This window comes from Remersonia thermophila, chromosome 7 (assembly GCF_042764415.1).
Source record: "Remersonia thermophila strain ATCC 22073 chromosome 7, whole genome shotgun sequence".
In the NCBI taxonomy this organism is placed as follows: domain Eukaryota; kingdom Fungi; phylum Ascomycota; class Sordariomycetes; order Sordariales; family Chaetomiaceae; genus Remersonia; species Remersonia thermophila.
Genome location: NC_092223.1, coordinates 996,057 through 1,020,335, shown reverse-complemented (window position 1 = coordinate 1,020,335; position 24,279 = coordinate 996,057). Strand labels below are relative to the sequence as shown.

At 57.6% G+C, this 24,279-nt stretch overlaps 2 protein-coding genes across 2 annotated transcripts; one reads left to right on the top strand and one right to left on the bottom strand.

Moving 5' to 3' along the window:
- Window positions 1–3,402: 3,402 nt before the first annotated feature.
- Window positions 3,403–4,743, top strand: VTJ83DRAFT_7243 (uncharacterized protein; the record flags this gene model as incomplete). The annotated part of the gene is made up of 2 exons (XM_071014044.1): window positions 3,403–3,430; window positions 3,494–4,743. The coding sequence occupies 2 exons, from the start codon at window positions 3,403–3,405 to the stop codon at window positions 4,741–4,743; spliced, it is 1,278 nt and encodes a 425-aa protein (XP_070863460.1).
- Window positions 4,744–12,398: 7,655 nt separating this feature from the next.
- Window positions 12,399–13,231, bottom strand: VTJ83DRAFT_7242 (uncharacterized protein; the record flags this gene model as incomplete). Its single annotated transcript, XM_071014043.1, has 2 exons — window positions 12,399–13,001; window positions 13,127–13,231. The coding sequence occupies 2 exons, from the start codon at window positions 13,229–13,231 to the stop codon at window positions 12,399–12,401; spliced, it is 708 nt and encodes a 235-aa protein (XP_070863459.1).
- Window positions 13,232–24,279: the final 11,048 nt, after the last annotated feature.

The window sequence follows — 24,279 nt, the reverse complement described above, 5'->3', positions numbered from 1 at the left end:
TGTGTCCATCCTGAGCCCAATAACGACCTAGTACGCACGATTTTGTTGCTCGATGCATTCCACCATCTTGGGCGTCCATCGTCGACGGCTGCTGCATCCCGACCCCTGGCTCTGTCTCCCCGTATACACTGGCTGGTGGTGTAGCTCCTCTTCGTCAACTCCGTCTGTTTCAACAGTTGACGACTCGGGACGGCCCACCGGAATGACGGACGGGGATCTTTCGCCATGCGAGGCGGGCTCCCTCAGCGGACATCCAACTAGATGCTTGTACGAGTCAGATGCTGGCGGTTGCTGTTGAACGCTCGCCAATGTTTTCCGACCCGCGCCAAGGTGCATCAGCCTACTCCGTCTAGGTAGGCTGGCAGCGTCGCGCTACATGCTGTCGAAGCCGCACGCCTGACTCGGGTCTCGTTCGAGACACTGGAGCGAACACTTGCAGAGAACTGCCGAACACGGGGTGGGGGGAGGGGCCCATCGTGGCATTCATCATCACGATCGACCCGAGTGCAAGGAACCTTACCTCACAAACGTCCAAATACCTGGATGGCATGCAGCATGCTACATGCAACACCCTGGGCAAGAAAGAAAACCGGTACAACACGGCCAAGGCAACACTATCCCTCGGCTGTAGCAAGCGCCAGTAAGTGAGGTGTCATCCCGCTTTTCGCGCCTCCAACACATGCAACACGAACCCACGAAACTTGACAGTTACGAGCCTTGTGCGCTTGCCGTAACTACAGTATACGTAAGGGAGTGTACACAACCCCGTACTAGTGGGAGCAGAGAAGCCTGCACGGACGCGGCATCTCCGGAACCTGACTCCAAAACCCCTTTACGACGCGTGAGAATGGTTTGTGTCGTCTGACGAGATCTTGCGCGATCCGCTTCGTGTGCGGGTCAAACATCCACTTCCCGCCCCAGCCGGTGGACTGTACTCCGGCACCATCACTGGATATCGAGAGCCCAACGGCCTGGAAAGCTGACCAAAAATAGCCGTCCTGTGCGTATAGTAGAGTGACTAAGACACCGCCAGTGGGATTTCCTTGTTTACTCCTCCTCGCACAGAGCGCGGCTGGCCAACGCCACCTTTGCCCATTCCTCTTTTGGCCTGGTGCTCGTGGCTGTTGTGTGCGGTGCTGGCGCCACTTGCGAGGCTGAGCGGGTTGGCGCGCCAAACGGCGCATCGGGAAACTCAAAATTCATGCCAAGCCACCGACCAGAACTCGTTCGCAGGCCTCTTTCGTTGCGAGTTGGATGAGGATCTTACAACCACCGCTGATCACCGAGTGCGTGCATTGCCCGCTCGCGTCGATTCACGCACGTCAGGCCAGCGCTCTTGGGCGAGGTCTGTACAGTAACCAACCGCCTACCTAACGGTCTTTGCCGACTTATTGGAGAGCCGCTCTCAGGGCTACTGGACGCCAGCCCGCGGAACATCCGAGTTGCTCGCGAGCTTGGTGTTGCTGTTCAGCGCCTTGCTCAGCGCTGTGTCGACTGCCCCGTGATTGGTGCTGTCCTACGACAGCTGAGGCGGCGCGGTCTCAACCAAAATGGTCATGTGCGTGGTGTACAGGTAGGCGATAGGTTAGCCCTGAAGACGGGCTGCGGCGGGCTGTTTCCCTGGCTAACCCCGGGTGGCCGTCCAAGCCAGCCGGAGCGCGGACGGTTGAATGCCGGTACTGTGGATCCAAGGTCCGGCATGGGAATCGGGAATCAGCTTGGCTGCTGTAGGAAACCTCGGCCATTTGCGGCTTGGAGTATTGCAGCATCGATGGTGTCTTGGTAGATCCCGTCGTCGCACTCGATAGCATCTCAAATTCTTTCAAGCGGCTTCATAAGATGGACGAGGGACGAGGCTCGAGCCTTTCCAACCCTTCCACGTTGGAAAGCCTAGTTGAACCCGAACCCATCCTCCCATGGAAGGAGTTGCTGCTTACTCAGTACTTGGATTGCACCGAGCCCAGCGTCCACGGTCCGCCGTGCAACGGATGTCTTGGTTTGGTTCTGGCTGGGCTGCGCCGCCGGCCTGCCCCAAGTTGGCTGCTCGAAATAGAATGGCCCTCGGCGCCAAGCAGCCAGCCTGCGGCAACGGCGGCAAGGCGACGGCGTGGTGGTGAGTTAGTCGAAGATATTCATGAAGCGTTGGGCCCGGCCAGATCGGATGAGAGCAGGTTATTGGCATGGATGGATGGCACAGAGAGGGCACCAGGAGCTGCGTTGTGAGGGGTTCTACGGGATGCTGGACTGCTGGGGACACGCAAGCTGGATGCAGCTGCGAGGCAGAATCAAGCCGACGGGGAACAAGTTTTTCGCTCGGGAAGATCCCCCAGACCATGCTGCGGATGCGGACGATCGCAGACAAGAGGGTGAAACTGGCTCCGCTGCTCGAGTCCCTTTTGTCACGGGCCTGCAGCTGGTGGCGCGACGGCATCTTTCCGTCGAAGCCTCCTGGTCATCGAGAGATGCGGGAACCGTGAAAGCTTGACGCATTGTGCCATTTGTCGATATTAGCCAAAAACCTTGAGGCCGGGCGTGGAGGGCAGCAACGGCGCATTCAAGGCGAAAGGCGCGGCAGCAGATTGATCAAGGGTCGGACCATGGATTTCCAGAGACAGAAGGCAGAGAAGAACGAGGGGAAATTGGCCCACCGCGGTGCCCTGGCAAAGGGAGGCCAGGCCCTGGGCATGCAGCCAATCGGAGTGGCGTTCAGCCCTCCATCCGTTTCGCCAATACCGCTGTGGGCCCTTCGCAGAGCACCAGCGTGGCTCGGCCGAGTTCCTCCCGCAAATGAGGTTTGAAGGAAGCGGGTCCTACCTGGCCGGCGTCCTCTTTCCACCGTCTCTCTCTCCGCTCTCCTTGCTCCCAGGGCTCAACGCTCACCTTCGCCATCCTCGTCGCCATCCACTCCTGCGTCAACCCTCTTGTCGGCCTTCTTTCGTTTCCGCTTCGACAACACCGCCCGTCCAATGTGGTTACGGACCTTTTCATGATTCTCTTCGGTTGATTGGCCTTGCCATCATCCTTGACGGATTTTTTACCTCTCTCTTTTCATTCTTTTGAGCTAGCCTCTCAGTCGCTCGTTTCTCTCCCTCAGTCGTCGTGCTGCGAATCGAAACCGACTCCCCGAGACATCGCCCACATCGTCGCCCTGCAGCCACGACTCGCAACTCGCATTCTCGCACGCTTCATTCCTTCTCATTGTTTCCTTGGGCCCTCGGAGGTTGTCGACTCGGGGCTCGCACGATTGGGGTCCCCGCTTGATTCGCTTGCGAAAGATCGACACGGGTGGATGGACCAGCAACACCCAGGTGTCCGTCACACAAATCTCAAGAACCAGGTGCCTGTCTGAATACGCCTTTATCGACCTCGACCTCGACTTGCCGTGTAGGCCATTGCATCACAATGGCCGCCCTGCTCCAGCCCGCTTTGTGTAAGGCGATTCCGTGTCGTTGTTCGATGAACAGGGGGAGTGGACTGGCTGACGCTGCGTTAGGGGACGTCAATGTCGAGAAACGCGAGAAGACGCTGGTGTGTGTGCAATGCGACCAGACAAAACAGCTCATCTGCCCGGCCTGTGAGCCCGGGACCGCGTGCCAGATCATCCAACCGACAGACTGTACGGAATGCCGGCGGACGGTATGCGTGCCCGTCGACCCAGCCCCCGGGTCAGGAACCAACTCGGGCCGATCCGCCAACGTTGGCGCCATCGCTGGCGGAGTCATCGGCGGCCTTGCCGTCCTAGTCGTGGTTACGTACCTGGTCTGGAGGTTCTGCGTCAGGACGCGGAGACAGCCGCTCCCCACGGAAGCGTGGGATGACAGGCAGGATGACGTCGCCCGCGAGAAGTCGTCTGCCCAACAGCGTGACTTGCGCGCATCGACGCACACAAGGCACTCGATCGCCTCGACCGTGCTCACCCGCGCCTCCAACATCATTCAGATCGCTTACATCCCCGGTGTCACGAACCGCGCCGCCCCGTCCCCGAGCGTGCTTGTTCCCCCCGTGCCCCCGATGCCCATGGGCCTGTCCCCGACCGGCACCCCGCGGAGCACCGAAGATGAGCACTTCTTCGTCCCCGGCGATCTCCGCGACTCCACCTACTCGGCCTTTTCGGGCTTCTCGGACCGCACCTCATACGCCCGCACCTCGTACGCGCCTCGGTCCAGCGTCGCATCCACCATCTATGGTAAGAGCGCGGTCATCGTTGCTCCGGCCCAGACGGGCATGCGCGCCAAGCCCGCCGTGGTGAGCGTCCGCTCCGCCCACTCCAACAACTCCAACGGCACCGCCACCCCTCCCGTACCGACTGTCGACTACGAAAAGTACAGCCTCGCCCGCCCGCCGAGTCCCGCCGGCAGCACCTTCAGCGTCGGCTCCACCTTCCTGAACAACGCCAGCACCGCCACCGCCGTGCCAGCCCGCGCCATGGTCGTCCGTGTCGGGAGCGTCAAGAAGAAGGGTGATAAGAAGACCGCCGCCACCACGACCGACTCCGAATCCATCGCGGCGCCCGCGGTGCCCGATTCAACCGTCCGCAACTCGCCAACTCCAACCATTATCGTGGATTCGCCCCAAGTCGAAAGCCCATTCATGGACCCGCCCCTGTCGGCAACCCGGAGCACCACAAGCTTGAGCGCCGTCATTGAGGAGGCCACAAGGCGAGCATCGCAGCGGGATTCCACACTCCCGTTGGAGAAGGACAGGGGGGGGAGTCCGTTCGGGGATGAGCATGCAATGTCATAGTGATGTGGAATGTGTTTGATATTCTTGTGTTGGGTTTCCTTTGGCTTGTTTTTTTTTTTTTTTCGCGTATACCATGCAATTATCTCTCTTTTTGAACGGATACCTGCCTTTTTTTTTTTTTTTATCTACAGTTGGCCCGGTGCGGCTTTGGCTTGTTTGGAAATGGGTCCTGGTCCGGCTTGGTTTCTTGTTGACTGTTATATATCTACGGGAGGCATTCTGTGATGCCCTACGAGATGCTGACGCGAATGGGGTTGGCATATGTCCCCTATCCTATCACTTTATGTTCCTTCTAGGCAGCAAGCGTTGTGGAGGGGGCCTAGTTATGGAAATAGTCACCCGGCCTTCGCACTGGCTTGTCTGGGAATGAATGCCCACTGTTTGGGCGGTTGGGGTCATGTGCCTTTTTATTCTTGAATGCTGCTGGGTGTGAATGACGTCGGGCAATGTGACCTTGACCGCATGGATGAGAGGGGCTGCCGTGGCCGCCAATTCTTGTAAGTGATGGAGACTGCCGGCATGGGAACGGGCCTCGATGCCTTGGATGCCGTCAAGGCCGGATCCTGCAATCGGTATTATCCCGGGCCCTCCGCGGACATTGTCGGATGCGTCTTTGGGCACGTGCGGTACGGGGCGCGGTCATGAACAGGCCTAGGTTCTGAACCCGTGTTTTCTACAGTCGAGGCGCGGTGTCCTTGGATATGTCACCCTTTGGCTCTCTTGGTATGTTATTAACATCCGCGATTCAGTGGACCATCCCTGACCTTGTTTCTCCGCTACAACGAGAATGCTCTCCGTGTCCCAGCTTCATGTGTGTCGCTGTGTTGGCTGTGTATACGTGCGGTTTGGGTAGTGAGAAGCCCTTTGCGTCCTGCGGCCATCTCAAAGTACTATTCGTCTCCTCACCAGGAACTGAAAGATCCTGGCCGCTTTCCCTTCCTTGCCCTCTCTGTGCCCTTCCTCCGTCCCTCCCATGGCTCTACACCTACACGGTGCACCGGTGGCTCGTTTCCCTCCCGCTTTGGATGCCCCTCCTGGCTGCCTACTTTGTGCAATGACAGATGTAAGACGTCCATGCGTGCGCGGTTACACAGCGAGCGTCGCTTCAACCCGGCTTGCCATCCCGGCTTTCCAAGTGCCTGTTGCGGTAATATGACTGCATGGCTATAGTGTTCCTGTCCTACCCTTTGAAGTACGTATGGATGGACGGTTTTATTACGACTTCTGTCACTTGGGTGCCTATGCACGCACACCATACATGCAGTGAGTGTAGCTCACGGTCAGATAGTTGGGGTTTTTCTGATGGGATCGAAGGGGGGCCGTGAAGTACGGTTGATGTAGGAGGGGACACTTGCGTTTGTTCGTCTAAGGATAAGATACTTCCCATGCTGTGTCTGACCGGGTAAGTTGTACGGTTGAGAATCGGACTGCGCATAGCCTCTGCAACAACATCGGGCAATCACAGGCCTACTCCGGTCAAGACTCTGTTGTCACGGTTGTTTTGGGTGGTTCTGACCATTGGGTGCCTCCCTCTTTTTCATCCAATCCCAAGGTGAGATCAGGTCCTAGACACTCGACGGAGGCTGCTCTGCATCTTGCATATGGTTGGCGTAGCCTTAGTTCCTTTCCACACTCTCCCTCTCTCCTTGTCATGCGTGCTCGCAGCTAGTCCCAGACCCCAGCTTCCTGTCCTCTTGTTCGTCCAGAGTATCACCGAGAACACATGATAATCAGATGCCCTTGATTCAGCCATCTGTCCATAGAAGCGAACATCAGAGAATAAAAACAACAAACAAGAGATGGTTGCAAGCCCACTTGGTCCTTCACGTACACGCGACACCAACTCCATGCTGTCTAGGAACTTTGGTGGCTCACGGGTTGGTGAGACATTGACTACCCGGTGAACCGTCGCCTGGCCGCGCAGCTTTCCGTGCCAGAAACAAGGAGAGAAGAGTAGTTATTACTCACCCCACTATGGTTATGATCGCTGCCATTTTGGTGGGCCGGTCGGTTCTCGCCTTGCGTACTTTTGTGAGACGTGGCAGAGATACGAACCATCCGTTGGCCAGGAGATCTATTCCAAGTGAAGGATAAGCGTGCTGTGAAACCGAAGGAGTAAGACATTGCCACTCACCAGTTGATGCCGCGGCAAGGTGCAGCTCTGTGTAATGACGGTGCGTGTCTGGGATGAACAACAGCCTGCCATCCACTCGAGCATATGGCTCGAAGAGGGAGGCATTGGAATGTCTACGGGCCGTGCTCAAATGCACCGGGATGAGGTATTGAGGAATCAGACACCGGGAGGAACAAGATACATACATACTGGCAGAGCATAGCATCCTCGCCCGCCATAAGTGGCATTTTCTTGATCAAGGACGAACAAAGCGCAGTCAGGGCCATGCCCACGTACCCAAGGATTTGGATTCCATTTAACAATGACCGAAACTCCATTTTCGCAGAGCGCGTCTTGCTATGGTCAGGCACTTAGCACCTGGGCATTGCGGACCACCTTCTGCTGAAGAGCGAACTTCTCATGACAACATGACAAGGCACTGAGATGGCTCAGGTGCTCCTACAGTTATGAATAAGGTGAAGAACCAGGCTGCTGTCGAAACGAGGAAGAAGAATTGTGCTTGAACAACTGCCACAGACACGCTGGACCCAGCTAGTATGGAGACAAGGAATCTCATCCTCTTCTACTTGAGGCCTCAAAAGCCCTAATGTCATGTCTTGCCCTGAAGTTGTTTGCGAACAGCCGAGGCCCCTGGCTACTTTGCTTTGCTCTCGCATGCCTAGAACTTAAGATGCCGTCTAATGGCCCCCTTATTTCGTCAGGGGAGCTACAACATCCGCCGGTAGTGAAACCAAGACCTTCTCCCAAGTTGCATGATAGCGACCTCGATACCTAGGCTTCCCGACCCGGTCAGAACAATTGCCGCCATAAGGGACCGCTCCGTAGCATTCTCTTCAACCGTGGCTTCGCAACGATCTTGCCCAGAGCTGCCGACCGCTCAACCACCACTCCGGATCCTCTGGGCCAGGCGAACCAAGCGCAAGGCGTCAAAAAGCCACAGAGGATGCCCGTTTCCCGCCGCCAACGCTAACGTAAAGGAAATTTTCGAGGCCGGCGGTGCTGTCCAACGAGGATATCGTTAACGAGAGGACGTTGGCTAGCTGCGGGAAACTCCGCTGTGACCCGAACGGGGTGGCCCCAAGGCATGCATGTCAGCGTGGCAGATCACGCCAAGGTGGGGGGGGGGGGGGGGGGAATAGGTTTGGAACATCGCAAACGGGGTATGGACTTCACTATCTGCGTCTCAAGCACGATCCTTCGCAGAAGTGAGAAAAATTATTCTCTCCTCCCATTCGTCTCCCGACAACTCGGACGTTGATACACATCGGGCAGGAGATGTCTGGTATCTAATATTTCCTCTAATGCTTAACGTTCCTAGCCCCCTTCCGACCTTCCTAACGTAGGCATGGTGCACATGGAGAGGTCGGCTACCATACACATAGAATACACTCTAAGCAAACCACACATATATACGTGCACACAGGCGCGCGCACACACACACACACACACTCGGGCGCCATCGCCGGGCTCAGCACCAAGAAAGCAAGAATGCGCGGTTCCCCTTGGCCCTTTTGGGCCCCTTGAAGCACGCGCGTGGGATAATTATTACAGCAGGGCAAATGGATACAAAGATCCTGCCCACGTTTCCCCCCCCCAAGCGACCACCGACCGTGTCCAGTATGTCTGCCGGGCGTGGGAGAGAGTAACTGCCGCGAGATGCTACGAAACTCACAGCCGCGCCTCTCGCGAGCTTGGCGAGGCGGCAAGAAGCACGCCATCGCGTTTCCTCCACCCCATGCATCTAGCCGACGCTGGAGGTGATGTTAAGGTTATTGCCCGCAGAGCTAAACCCAACCTGGGACCCGATGCGCGGAAAGGTGGGGGATGAGAGAGCGGGAGACCTCCTGATGTGAAATGGTGAAATCGCCGCCGATTCTCATGCACGGCCGTGGCAGGAAGGACGCGTCCAGCCGGGTTGCGTTGCCGCGACGCGGGTTGTCCTTCCACCCCCACGTGGCTCTCTCCATGACCTCGTCGGGCGGCGGGGGTTGACGGGGGTGGTGGGAAGCCAGGCGGTTGTCAATGTTGTTGGCATCGACACCTATGTACTACAGCACGCTAGTTGCCGTGTATGTACACCGCACATATGCTACATGCGCACACGAAGCAGGATGGTTTGTTCGCAAGCGCTGATGCGAGCTGCGGCTCATGGCGCCACCTTGTTCTCCCCCCCGACCGCATGTCTCTTGGTGCTTGTTTCGTTTCAGCCTTCGGGACCTACCTCCCTACCCAATATTCAGGACCAACACACAACGTATTTGGCGAAAACAGTCAGAAAGCCCTGACTTATTATTGAGGATAGCGCAGCGTTGGTCGCCCAAGAGGGCAGCCGAGGAGCCGAATCCGGACCAAGTTCCCGGGCCCGCGTGGGGCCTTGCCGGGGCGGTGAGCGGCGAGATCTGCAGCCGGGGGCGCCGTCCGGAGCAGGTTCCGTGGCCCGGCAGGGAGACTGGTCGTATCTCTGGGGGAGCTGAAGAAGGGGCGAGAACCCGACCCAGCCCGGTTTGCTGCCAGCCCCCAACTATCGTGCCTAGTCTAGCGTTGTGCCCCTCCGAGAGACCTTTTGTCACGAGCTAAGCAAATCAACGACCAACCGAGCCTAGGTGGTCCCGGGAGCCCGCAGGCCGAGGCTGGGGGAAGCAGACCCAAACATCCCAAACCAGCTACCTAGGGAGGCAGTAGCTGGCCATGGGTTAGGTAATGTATGTAATGGCAGTGAAACTCCAAAGCTGAGGTGCTTTCAGAGAGGGCGGGGCGAAACGCACGTCAGCGCAACGCTGGAACAAGAACAATACCGGAGCACGCTCAGCCTCAACCCTGAGTCAAGCACCGCCTATCTCGGCCTTTCGGTCGTCTTTGCACAGAGAGAGAGAAAAAATAAAGCGCCGACCAAGACGCGAGAACAGGAGCGGGACGCGAGGTCCCCGCGAAAGCGCCGACCCCGTCGTTTCTTCAGGTCAGCTGTGAAATGCCCCTAGGTACTATACGTAGATCTCGTGTTGGCCTGCTGTGTGGCCTAGGTCGAGCGTGGCGACAAAACTTGTCCGAAAAAAAAAGGCACTCTCTCGAAGCGCCCCCAAGTACGAGACGTAGCCTGGCCATCAAGGTTCACATGGAGCCCCGTCATTCTGCGTCTGCCTAGGCTGCCTGCTTCCCGTTTCCATTTCGTCTGAAGTATCCGTTCATCACGGGCAGCGCCCCCTTTTCTCCCCCCCGCTTCCTAAAGGAGCTCTCGGGGATCAATCGTCTATAGTATTCGCTTGATATCGTGTGGTTGGTGGTTTTGCACCGGTTTCTTCTGCTTTCCGTTTCCAGGAATCGCGAGTCGTTTAGTGGAAAGAGGGGGGGGGGGGGTGATTGTGAAGGTGCCCGAGACGCAGGCGGATCGGCGAACCGTCAAAGTCCATCGAGATCCTCATTGGCCCGACCCTACGGGATGCCGGCGCAGATCTGTCCCCACCTTTGTTGCCAACCCAGGCCTTCCCTCCCCTCCCCGGGCCCCCCCTCCCAAAGTTGGGGGACGGGGGGCTAAGCCTCGAGTGGCTTGAGGCACTGCAAACTAACTAGCTGGTTCGACCTGGCCAGGCCGTTCGGTCCCGGTTGTTCTCGGTTTCGCAACCTCCGTCTCGAAATGTCCACCCCCGCCGCCGTCAGATGTTAATTGTCAGATGCCAACACCTCGTGCTGTTGAACCGTTTTTGCGTCCGACGGTGGGGGTCCTGTCGAGGGTGGTACCATGAGCATCACAAGCCCGAACCCCCGACGCATGAAAACTCAAAGGCCGAAACGATCTAGACCCGAGCGACACACACACCAGCTCGGGGAGCGTCCACCCTCCCCCATCCCATGTCGCCGAGGCATCGTTCTTGTTTTTCCTTTGCCGTCTGCACGGCACATGCCAATGGCGCTCGCACGGGACGAGGCCCGTTGCCTGCCCTGGTGGGCGAGAGCGCCCCGGGTGTCCGTCTGGTCCTGGACACAGGTGCTGCATGCGAAAGCAAGTAAGCCCGTAAGATGTTTGGATGGATCCAACCGAGCCGTTGAACCGTTTGGGGCCCCCAAGGCAGTCTGTCCAGCCCCAGCCCGAAGCCAGTCTGAGCGACGGGAGCCAACATCAGCCAACAACGCCAGGCACACCACCGATAACACACATAAATCTTCATCCCGCCCCTGGTCACATCTACCACTACCACCCAACCCACCATCAACCCTCCTGTTGGGAAGCAGCTTCGTGAGGGGCACTCAGGCACCCACGCAAACCCAAAGAAGCTGCTCCTTGCCAGCCTACCCCTCCGGATACACTTCCCGTACCTACCACAGCCGCGGTTTGGTAAAAGTAACGTCGGCGTGCAGCCGGTTTGATGACTCGTGGCAGAACCGATATTAGCAGATGTGACCTTGATGTGACGTGAAGTTCACCCCTAGGCGCCAGCCGCCATCACCAACCGACGGGAATTTTATGAATTGGTGATTTTGAAAGGAACAGGCGTCACGTCAACTGGTTAGCAGCAGACAAACAACCAAAAAACAACATCGCTTCCCATCAAGCAGGGCAAACCTCAGTTTGTACTCGATACGTAGGACCTAAGGTAGTTCAATTCCCTGATCAGAACCCACTGTGTGCTGTAGCCTCCTCTTCCAAGGGTTCCTTCTCCGACAGCGAGCCTCCCGACACATCGACATCGCGGGATTGTCTGGAGCATTTTCCAGCCCAATTCAATTCCTTCCTCAGTCCATCTGCTCCTCCGGGTACCCCCCCCCCCCCCCCCACACACACACACACTCCCACCTCAGCACCTAGCCTCGACCGACTTGGGGGCTTCTTCCTCTCCCCCACTCGGTCAAACGCATTAAACTTGCCCTGGCTCGGCTTAATCAGCCCAACCCCTAGCCTGCATCCCACTCAACCCAACCGCGACATGTTTCCAAAGTTGTGGTTCCTGTCTTTGCCTCTCCCCTCCTTCCAAAAAGGACAAGTACCCGGAAATGAATGCACCCCTTCCCTCCTTCAGACGGATAATGTACGCCCCTCTTTTCCAGTGATGCCCCTCTCTTTTGGTTCATGCGCCATTCGCCGTATGAGAAAGAATCGGTGATGTGTACGTGTGTGCGTGCGTGTGCGTGTGCGTGCGCGCGCGCGCGTGTGTGTGCGGCTCGTAGTGTAAAAAAAAAAAAAAATCGAAAAAAAGAAAAGGAAAATAGATAAGTGAAATGATGGGTATGAGCAAGAAAGGTTGCAAAATGGTCAATAACAGTTGAAAGCCGATGTCATCGAACCAATTGTCGTGGAATGTTTGCCACTGAGGAGCAAAAAGTCCGAAAATGGGCTTGGCAGAATTTCCGCAGAGACGAAGCGACTTGTGCCTTTCTCTCGGACCCGAATGCCTCATGCGCCGCGAAGGTGTGGATGCGCGGTCAGGCAGGCGACGAATTGCGCAAGCCTGCGGTGTGCGCTTCCTCGCCCTGCGGGAGCCGGTGAGGGTCCGAAAACGCGAGAGAGAGGCGCCTTTCGGGTGGCCGCTCATAATATGACGCAGCCGCCGCGACGGCGCTCACCACGGTCCCGACGCCCCCGGCTCTTCTCCGACAGGATGCTCGAGTCTGTCCTCCGCGAGTCGTAGCGGCTGCTGCCGGTGGGCGACAGGGGCTGGGCGGCTTGCTGGCGCTGCTTGCGCAAGAGACGAACCACGTCGTAGAAGGCCTTGTCGACGTTGATGTAGTTCTTGGCCGAGGCCTCGACAAACTCGCAGCCCAGCTCGCGGGCCAAGGCGTGGCCCTCCTGGGTCGAAACCTCACGGTCGGCGATGCGGTCGCTCTTGTTGCCGACAAGCATGATGGGCACCTGCACGGGGCTGGCGGCCGAGATTGGGGACCCCGGGAAGGATGGAGAGGAAGCGGTTGACTCTTTTACCCTCTGGATCTGGCTATGGAAGCGCTTGATTCGCGTGAAGGACTGGCGCGAAGAGATGCTGTAGACCAGGATGAAGCCCTCGCCGTCGCGGATCCATTGGTCGCGCAGCGCAGTGTACTCTTCTTGTCCGGCCGTGTCGAGCACCTCGAGCATGCACGCCTGGTTGTCGATGACGGCCTGCTTCCGGTACGAGTCCTCGATTGTCGGGTCGTACTGTTTTTTTCGAGATGACATGTCAGCAAGCCGTGCGTGCGGTGCGGAGCCGCAGCGTCCCGAGCCGCGGCGGCGCGGGTTCGGTCCGGGGGCGGGACGAGAATTCAATGGGGATGAAGGCATACCGTCTCAACAAAATGTTGCAGGCAGAGCTGGATGGTGAGGGCCGTCTTTCCTACGCCGCCGTCCCCGAGCACCACCAGCTTGTACAGCACCATTTTGCCGGCCATCTTGAATGTGGTTTCGGCGGATTGAGTCGCCGGAGAAAGCGTTCGAGGTCGTGTCTAGGGAGTGTCTAGGCTTGTTGTGGATTGTCAGGGGTGATGTTGTGCCGTTCTCGGACGAGAGTTGGGCGGGCGGGCGGGCGGGCGGGCGGGCGAGAGAAGAGGCACCGAGCTTCGGGCAGGAGCTTGGACCAGCCGATGAGGGGCTGAAGTGTGAAGGACCGTCCTGTAAAGGGGAAAGGAAACCAAAATGGGCGGGCTGATCCGGGTCTGGATCGATGAGCGTCGAAGGGGAAGAAGGGGAAGAAGCTCGGCAGGAGAAAAGATCGACGAGAAAGTGTGGTGTCGAGATGTAACAGTGTGTGTGGTTTCGGCGTCGGGCGGCGAGAGTTCGGTGGATGGCGGGAAATGGTGGGAACGGCAAGAGGGATAACGAGACCAAGAGAGACCAGGGTCGCTGTTAGGCAGTTCCAGACGGGCGGTGGATGGGCTCGCCCTTTGACGATGACGGGGGGCGGTGGAGCAAAGTATTGACGAGTGCAGCAGGGTGGGTTCCCCGGTCGCTCCTAGACTGGCGTGTACCAGGCCAAGGGGAGGGGATGTGGGTTTTCTTTTTGCTTTGCTTGTGGTGGGGGGTGGGAGTGGAAGTGGAGGATGATGCGAGTTGCCAGGGAACCTGAGAGAAGAGGGACGAGGTCCAGTGAAGAAGGCGCCAGTACAAGAAGCGTAAAACCACGCTTTGCCAGAGAGCCGAGGATGAACAAGAAAGCACAAGCCTCCGGGTGATTTGGGTCTCGAGACGCACGCGGGAGTGGACGGGAACGACAAAAAAAGGTGGGAAATGTGGAAAACAGAGGTGAGCCCCTAGCGTCGGGTCCTTGCCACGCGGTGCTGCTTTTTGGGGGACGGAGGGCCGGGGGCGTTAGGTTGAAGGACGCAGCCCTTCTCTTAAGGGAGGGACCCCAGAGACGGGAGCATGTCAACTTGACAAACTGGGAATCTAGGAATTTCAACGGCAGCCCAAAAACGACAGCATGCGCCGTGTCGAAATGGTCAAGTGCGTCCCCCAGCTTCGGGCACCTCCCCGACGCCACCAGAAAAGAAAAATCCCAAGCCATCGACGCCGTCTCTCTAGTCTATTCTCCCAGCCCATTCCTAAAGTCCCTCCCTACGCAGCATGCTGCGCACGAGACCTGAAGGACCCAAGTCCCAACCACGCCCGGCTCAGCCCTCCTATGACAACATCGCTCCGTAGGTGACCCGTCTTCTGGCCTACCAGGTGGCTTTATGAGGTACCCGACGGGGATGTTCAGCCCAGGACCTCGCAAAGGCAGGTAATCAACACAAATGGTTTCTACGTGAAGCATGGAGGGCTTGGAGTCATGGGAGGTACTGTAAAAGCGTGGACGCGTGGAGGAGGGCTGGACATCCCTGGCATGACATGGCATGGCATCGCATGGCATCGCATGGCATGGAAGCAACAGGGCCTCATCCCTCTTCCGCATCACCTCAGCCATGACAGTCGGTACATGAATATGACCGGCGCAGGTGGACCGCTGGTTCTCTCCAATCTCACTCGCCCTCCTTCCCTGGCCAGAGAGAGATGGTTCGAAACGGTGGCCTCTCGTTGGCTGAGGTGCAGAGCGGCGGTTTGCTTAGCAGCGGGACTTGCCACAAGGCGAGCGGTCCGGTCAAGCAAGACGCGCCAAGACACAGCCGGCCGCCCCCCGCGGCCAATCAGCCACGGTCTGGCCCCCAGCCGGTCCTTGCCTCGCGGTTGCTGTTTCCCGCCCGGGGTTGCAGCTTTTTTTGCCGCCAGCCAATCACCGCGACCCGCATTTTGAATCTTGCGGTTTCTCGATTTTGGGGGGGGGGGGGGGGGGGGAAGACATCATTGCCTCAGGAAACCAAGCGAAAAAAAAAAAAAAAAAAAAAAAAAAAAAAAAAAAAAAAAAAAAAACCAACTGGAAGCTGGGAAACCTGCAGGATCCGATAATGACGGATGACAAAAGGTGCACCGGCCCCCAAAGTCTGCGTGACGGATGCATCAGGGCTCTTCCGGTGGATGGATGTCTTTCCCCGTTTCTCCCTGCCCTGCCACGTCCTCGTCGACATGTCCACCAGACACCAGGCCCCGTCATGGGCTATCATGATGGCGTCTGCGGTCTGCGCTCAAGGAAGCCTCGATAAGCGAGCGCGGCACTGCTCGTGATAGAGATACAAAGGCATTCCTGATTATCCAACCCCAACAACCCGCTGATTAGCTCGAGATATGCCGATCCGACAATCGACGGATCAAGATAACGTAAGGCGGAGACAGGCGTGTTTTGCAGGTGGCTCTCACACACCGCACCGCCATGCCCATGCCAAGCTGACAAGCTCCAATGTTGGCGTTGACCTTTGGCGATGTAACCCAGGCAAGAAATGCCTTCCGGCCCGAGCTCCAGACTCGGACCCCTCCCAGGCGGGGCGGCCAACCCAGGGCGACGGCAGTAGCCGAGTAAGCGAAGACCAGCAGTCTGCGGCTTAGTGTATGTAGGCCACCGACCTGCTACACTACTGCGTACGCTAGTGAGTGTAAACCTACGCAGGACATTCTTCCTCTTGGCTCGTCGGGATCTGCGAAGTCAGATCCGACCAGGCGAAAAAGCAGAGGCTAAAAAAGCTCCATCAATCGGCGAGTCGCGTTAACGAGTGCCACACCTCCATGCAGGTTGGCTTTTTTTCTCATGGCTTTCCCCTCCCCGCCCCGCTCCTCCTGTTGGACTGCAGAGCTGGATGGATAAAACGCTCGTGCGGCGCGAGCACACGGAGGTGAACAGGTTCGGGTGTCGGTGCCGACCCGTTTGGCGGGGATGGACCGGCATGGGGGCGACGGGACAAAGAGGAGAGAGGGGTCCCAGTAGCAACGCGGCCACCTGCTGCGACCCAACCACACCCCGTCGCAGCTGGCGGACGGACAGTCGATCAGCCGGAGGCATGACAGAGCTCCTAGTCCATGTATGTAGTGTAGGCTGTTGATTGGTGATACAGTCGATCAGCAGCCGGTCCACATGAGCATTCTCCATCCGCCTTACTTGTGGATGTCGGGAGCTCTGACCAACCTACCAGGACCGGGACCCCTCGGCGTACCGGAGTATGCCCACGGCCACGTCGAACGACATTGTCTGTGTGCCCCGTGCGCTTGCAGTTCCTCCATCCTTCGCCAACCAACGAAAGTTCCTCACTCCCGTCGACTCGCTCGGTTCCCCGGATCGCACGGACTAGTCGACTGCGGTGCATCCGGTGTGGAGGAGCGAGGATCAGCGGCCCGCTTGCCCCTACGTCCATCTTGCTAGCGATCGTGGGGTATTTTTTTTCAAGTCGGAGCAAGAGGAAGGGGTAGCACGAGCTCCACCATTCCGGTGTTCCCATGAACAAAGAGAAGCTCCTCTACTAGTTGTCCTGGCGATGGTGTCGACTTTCTATCGGGAACGCCTATCCTTGAATATGGTTATGTTTCGCCACTAGTGCGGATCTAAGGCCGGCAGTTCAAAGATCGAATTCGTTGATGGGGTACTATGGTGGAGAGAGACACGTTCTGATGGACTAGAACCTGGAAATCCACCTACCTTACTGACGTCATGTGCCTGGCGCTCACGTCACCTACCGACGGTTGCCGCTGTCTGCTCCCCACGTCCGCAGATCTCACAGGCGGGCCCTTCCTCATGACACGACGGGAGTCGATGCGTCGTCTTCTTGCTCGAGGGCGCACCCTTCGGGGCCGAAACCTCATGACACTGCTCTCATCCCCAGGAACACCCCTGCTAGTTCTGCCGACGTTCATGACATAGGCATCCCCGTGGATTGCAAAATGCCGTACATAGAGGGACTTAGGAATCTCGACGCAAGGGAATGTCCATCCACGATATTCTAGAAGCCTTGATGGGCAAGTCTGGCAAGTGACATGACCTTGTAAGCCTGACATGGCCCGCTGCGGCATGGCCGATCCCGTATTTCCACCCTACTGTCCTCAACCGAGTCTCGTTGGATGGGGCCAAGCTGCGGCACTTGTACCTCCCGTCGCGCACCGAAGCGGGGATGGTGGACCTGGTCCAGGGCCGGTCGAGCTCAAAGAGATCGGGTCGTCGATCTCAGACCCGCCATAAGTATCACATCCTCGCTCACCCCGAGCGCGAGTTCGAGTGGGTACCTGACGAGCTGATCACTAGGCCTTTACCAGCTGGTCGGGTCTCGTGGATCCTGGCCGATGGCTTCCAGAAAAAAACTCCTCGTCTCCATCTGCCCTGTGTCATTCATGCGCGGGCCCGTAGTTGCTGCGGACGAGGACGAGGGGTATCCAGTCTGTCGGGACGTGGAAGCCCCTTATCCTTGGTGGTGGTCTAGACGACTTAACCTTGGACCTACATGTTACTAGTATCAGCATTGGGCCCAGGTATGCTGATCACGTTGACGTAACCCAACCCACGTGGACTGGGATCGCATGGCTATTATGTCGACGAGTCTATTCTTCCATGTCGGGCTGTTCTGGAACGCCGCTCGAGCCTCCTCATCCTCGTTTGACTCGTTGGGAATCTGGCCTGTCCGTATACCCGCCATGTAGGCTCGTCGAGCCTCGACCGAGAGCCGGCCCTTGGTTCAGGATGTTGTTTGGTACAGCTTCTCGCCTGGCCCTCTCTCGCTTGCATGTCCGCTCGAGCTTTGGTTTCCATTGTGGCTTCGATGGGTACGTGAAGTCTCTAGGCTTTCATGAAGCTTCATGTGCTACCTGATAAATGACACCAAGAGCTTGGGGAATGTTTCCAGCTTTGACCTGCACCAGCTTGGTGCCCATGATGGTCTTGTAGGGTAGACCAGCTGCGTTCCTACTTCACTAGAGTTCCTCTACGCTACGTTCTTTGCGGGTTTCAACAAATCCCGTCGGGCCTTGGCTCCGGGCCGAAGTGAATCTCTTTTGCTCACACGTCTTCCGGCAGGTAATGCTGAGCATCAGGGAAGGCAATTCACGATGGGATGTATCTCTCCATACAGCGTGTGCCTAAAATCAACAACCGCGCCAGTTCTATCCAGTGTCGTCGTCATTGACGTAATGCGCTTGCTGTGACAGCCCTTTCATTATCATGAGCCCATACCTTGGCTCCGGAGGAGCCCAACCCTGTGGGCGTCGGCAGTCAAGGAGCAGTCATCACCTGACCGTCTGAGGTTATGCTCACCTGTTCGACCTAACCACGTACACTTTATGCTCCGTTGCCACGAACAACCCCATAGGGGGACAGAAACCGGTCGCTCATATGACGACTGTCTCATTCATATGAGATGGCGTTCTTGAGGACGTACTCTTTCAACCCAAGACAACCAGCCTCCTTCATTTCGCGAGGACGCAGCGTCAAGCGAGACCAGTCATCAAAGGGCTGGGAGCAATGGCGACACCAGGTGGGAACCGCTCTCTCTTGTTCGTCACAGGCCAGTGAGCTCATGGCCGTCAATCCCCTAGCCCCCCCTCACCGGCGGAAACTCGCCCGTCCAGAAGCTATGAGTGGCACAAGCTCTTTATTTCTCTGACGGGCCTACGTGTCTCTTTCAGCACCTGAATATCCTCTTCTAGAAAGATGGCCCATCTAGATTGTTCCTGAAGCTCCATTCATCCCGTTCATACGACATATCAAGCACATCGCCAAGGGCGGCCCACGTTCCTGGCACGTGAGATGGCTCAACAATGGTGTCAACCACGCTGTTATGAGCAAAGGAAGTACTCCCAGAGGGGCAGGGCAGTCGCCGTCTTTGGCGTGATCAGTGGAGCCATAAAGAAAAAGAGGACGCGAGGGACCGACCAGAGTCACCTCCCCCGTCATCTAGGAGGAACCCGAGTTCTTCCGTCTACACCACATCAGATGATGACCAGGAGGGGAGGACAAGATGCAGCTCCCCGTCGCCACCTTCTCTTTCTTCCCTGGCTGCCTCCCGTCCTGTGTGAGCCGGGGGGGAGGGAGGGAGGGAGGTTGTTTACATGATGTTCAGGGCATTGTTGACATCATGTTTCTTCCCTGGTTTCCACCGTACATCCTCCGAGTTCACTCAGAGACACAAGACAAGCTCGATGAGAAACTGAAATGATACCACATTGAGTAATGATCACCAAATTCCGCAACTGCGTTGCTTCTTCTTCTGCAAAGTCCAACATTCCCACTGTCGAATCCAGAAGCTTGCACAGGTGGTGTTGTTTTTTCCCCCTCTCTGCAATTAAACATCCGCCCCCTCGAACTTCGGAACCAGGATGAAGGAACCGCCACAACGTGATCACCCTGCCTTGTGTTTCAGACCTTGAACGGGATGTCAATGACACAGTGCGCACGGCGCGGGTGGCGCAAGCCTCATCATCTCCCGGCCGTGATGCCCGGACGGCCAGACTCTGTGCGGAAACGGCAGGCTTGTCCTGTGTACTACTATGTACGCAGTACGTCTCCAGAACGATGTTAGACGGAACCACTTGGGAGCCGTATGCTCTTGCCCAGCGTGTGTTTTCCCCCATCGGGAACGAACTCCGTACGTCGGCAGCTCGTGGCAGACGGAAGGCCGGGCCGGCCGCATCAAAGTCTCACGGCCGCGTGGGAGAGACCGCCGCGAGACGTCGCACACTGTTTGCGGGGCATGTTGGAAAGTTCCACAGGGGCGAGTTCTCTTTGGCCCAACCGACTGGAAGCTCAGGAGGGGGACGGCTCGTGGGGAACGGTCTCGGAAGATGGTGCGCTGCCATGACAGTCTCAGCGTCAGGAGAGTTCCCCTGTCTTTCAGCCAGCCAGCAAGAGAACCAACCAGCCAGTCAGTTGTGCTCAGGTTGTGAAACCAGTTCCAGATCGTCTCGACCTCCCAATCGACCCTGGCCGGCCTTTCGGGTTAGGGAAAGGCCAATAGTCCCTCGGGACGCCACCAACGCCGGGTACTTGGGACGACCTGGACGGCTGGTGGGCCGCCCCTTGGCGAGTTGATGTTGGGAGGGTAGGGGGTGTTTCTTTTTGCCCCCTCCTCTGGCTAGTTAACGCAAAGTCACACAGTACACCAAGCATATGACAGTTCGAGTTACAAAGGGTTGGAGTCGCACCGGTTGGGTCCCAGACCGAGAACCAGGGACCTTTGTCGTTTCTTCAGCAGAACGCCCGAATCAACGACGATCTACGACACAGCCGCGTGGTCAAGCAGGCGGATGTCCGTCATCTGTTCCCCCAGAATTCCTCAATCCACAAATTTGGCGCATGGGCTGCGCCTGTGAGACGCGTGGTTGCAGACCAGGTTACCAACGCCCCCCCACCCCCAGCCGGAAAGCAATCAAGGTAAGCGCACCAGCGGGCGGGCGGGCGAGGATGATGGGTAAGGACCCGAATGAGGTCCTCGGATAAGCATGGGTCCTCGGTTGTTGGTCGTGGTTTTGTTCTTCCTGGTGATGTCGGCCCGGCGAGCAGAGAATAAGGAGAGCAGGGAGGCATTTCGCTTCCGCGTCCAAGTCGTTTTTTGCCGCACGGTGCGCCGCCGCCGACGGGAACCAACGGAAGAAAGCGTTGGCGCGGCCCGGAAACGGTTTCTCTCCCGGCCCCACTTGTCACATCACCACAGAGGGATCATCACAGCTCTGGGGATGCTGTTGTGGCCACGGGGAGCCGACCGTTTCCCTTCAGCGTGGCATCACAGCGTGATCCCGCCTGGTCATCGGTGGCGATTTCCGGCCATACTTATATCGGAACGCGCAATGCATGTAACGTGAGCGAAAGAAAAGGTGACCTTGAGCGGGAACGCGGCTGCAGATGCCCGTCATCCATCGTGCCCACATGTCCATGTTACGTTGCCGATGAAGATGCTTTTGGCTGGCCCTATGCCAACTCCTCCACCAGGCTGACCTGGGACCATCTCGAGACCCCCCCCCGGGAAATCGCTCTGGTCGGTGCTTTCTCCCTGTCCTTGTTGGTTGGACGCGAGCTCGCTCTCGCGGCTCGGCTGATGTTTCTGATGCCAAGACGAGGCGCGTCCCATTCGGTCAGGCCGTGAGGTTGCACTTTGTCCCGGTAATGGGGGACGGGTGGGGATGGGTTGCATCGCAGCGTTTTCAGCAGGCGCAAGATGTCGAAATGGGATCTGTAATCACCGAAGCGCGGAAAAAAGAACATGCAGAATGTGCAGAAAGTGTCAAAGCACCCCTGGCGCAGGTGGGCGGTCCTGCGGGTGCTGCTCGAGCTGTCGGCTTGTCCCATGCAGGCCTCATTATACAGTACTTCACATTGCGAACCTTGAGGGGGGTTTCGGGGTATGAGAGGCTTTCGACAACCTCGGCCAGCAGCGTCTTTGGGGTCTTCAAGCGGCCTTCTCCACCCGGCCAGATTTCGTTTCGATCCCCGGACGATCGTCTGCGTCCCATCACGCCAGGAAATTAAACCCCCTATTCTTTGGGTCGGCATCCCATTCGCTGCCTCGCGAGGGCCTTGACGCGAAAACGGCTAACTACTTGCTACGCTAGCGGACTGGTGGGCCGCCCGCGCAACTTCATCAATCCCATTGTTCATCATCAGCTTTCCGATGCCGAGTCCGTCGGCATGCCCCATGGGCTGGTCTCCGAGGACGGCCCTCCCTCTTCCCTATGGCTTGTGAGCACGCACAAAAGCAAGGCACACGGCAGACGGGCCTGGGTTTGGCGGCCATCCCTCTCCACCTCGGTGACGAAAGGACGAAGATCCAAATCAAAAAACGAAGCAGCGCCGCCCAAACGCGGGCATGCGCCGAACGAGGATCGCCGAGGAGCGAGAACGGCGTGGACCAGCGCCAGGCCGTTCATTCGCCTGGAAAAAACCGGAGGCGAATGGAAGTGGCTACCCATGCTGGCTAGCCGTGTCGAACCGTATTGTGGCGTGTTGCATCCGCCTTGTCGGAGTCTGCTGCCTTGGTTGAGATCGTGCGCGTTGTTGGTGGGCATACTACGACACAGTAATAGCGTGTCTCAGGTGGAACAGCCCCGCGATTCCTCCACTGCCGGCTGTGCAAAAAAATCTACCAACCAAGACGGCCAGGACACAATGACACGCTTGGGAGGTCTCGTTCCCACCACAGCAAGTGGCTGTATAGTACGTACCTTGCTGCATGCACAAGCCTGGGGGCTCCAGCCGGGGGACCGGAGCCAATCTTGTGGCTGCAGGAGGTGGCCGCCCCCCTGGCGTGACCTGCGTCGAGTGTGCGGGAGCCCATGCAGATGCGTAAACCATTGGCCAGAACGAAGGGGCCGCCGGTAGTGTTTACTATGAAGCTCACGGGCTTGCATGCAGGCGTCCTCCAACGTGAAGGCGAGCCCAGTTGTCTTGTGATGATCCGTGGAGGAGACTGGACGTCTGGAAGGGGACCCTGCTGAGGAATTTGTACGCAGTAAGCTCTGAACCCCAATGGACCTGGCACTGTGCATCTGCTCATGCCCACATGGGCTACCCGACATCCATCCATCCAGCCCGACGCCTCCACTGTTCCTGCTTGCCCAGAGCTTCCATCGGCAAGACAGGGGCCATCCTGGCCGGGGATTGAGCTTGGCCTCGCCTTCTGCGGATTCTGCTCGCCTGCGGTAACGAAAGTGGACCTCTCATCAAACCAGGGCAGGCGCACAACCTTCTTTGGGGTGGTGATCGTGCAATACCAATCTCATGTTGTGGCTGGTGAAGGTCTGTTCCTTTTCCTCTGAAGAGAGGGAAGGGGACTTTGGGGGGAGAAACAAAATTCCCTTTCTCTGGTTGTTTTGTTTCTCTGGCGTTTCTCTCCCGAACCCGAGGTGTTTGCTTGGTTCCAGGTGTTCTGTGATGACCTCTCAGGTGTCACTCTGGCCCTGCGGCGCTCCGAGTCCGGGTTCCATTTTCTATCCGAGCGGCTCCCGTTCCCTTCCCATCCTTCCGCTCGCCCAAGCCTCAACGGTCGAGTCGACTCGAATCTAGTCGAGTTCCACGAAGCTGTGATTCAGGTACCGAGTGGTTGCAAGATCGGTCACGGCCCTATCTGGTTCCTGTGCCTTGTTTCTGGACGCCGACGGACGGCCTTGTTCTTCCGGCTAAACCCTGCGACGCGATTTCCGCGTCTCTTTCGTCACATCCTGTCTTTTCTCCTCAGTCGTTTGGGCCTTTTTATCTTTATTCTTTTCGTTTATTTTTAGTTTTTCTGTTCTCACCCTTCGAGTCCTTCGCTTCGACATTTTGGCCCCGGCGAGTCCCCTCGGTTTTGCGACGTTCAGCCTCGAGGTTGCACTTCAGGGGCAGGCGTCCATCTTGCGACTCGCTCCAGTATCAAGGCTTCTTAGGCAGGGTAACATCCTGTGAGCCTGCGAGTCTGCGGGCCTGTGAGCGACGGTTCTCAGCATCGCGACACATGGGACCGATTTAGGACTCGACGAACTGTTGTTCGACCCTTAAACCGCCTGCCGACCCCGGTTCATCTCATCTTCTCGAGTCCCCCCACACTGACTCGAAAGTTGGTGGCTGTGAACCTCTTCCAAGACCAGCACTGAACGACACCGAGGTCTCCGGGAAACCACCCGAACTTTGTTCCGTCAAGACGATTCGCTGTCGTCGCCTTTCAAGCGTTGTCAACTATCTCCCGAAACCCTCCGCATTTCGGGTTCCCCCTCAGTCGATCATCGCATGCACTATCGCTGTGCCTTGACGTTTAGGGGTCCGCGTGCATTAAAACACATGCTATAGCGCCGACGACTTGGGAAACAGCTCCTTTGCGGATTGGCCAGGTGCGACCAGGAGTTAGCGACTGTACGGCTGCCAATGGACTGCTAGCTGCCGCCCCTGAACACTAACGACATTCGTCGCTGGGCTCAGAAGGATTGCAGCTCCTGAGGAACACCACCTTTGGCGAAGCGGGGGACCTGCGCATGGATTTCTTCGTCGCAAAGCATTGACGTTCGGCAGCGATTCCGAGCTGGGATCTCACCTTTGCCTCATTTTGAAACAGCTCGATAACCTTGATCCAGGCCGGGCTGACAGGGATCATCGCGGTTGCCCCTCCTCGCCATCAGTCACTTACACGCTCTC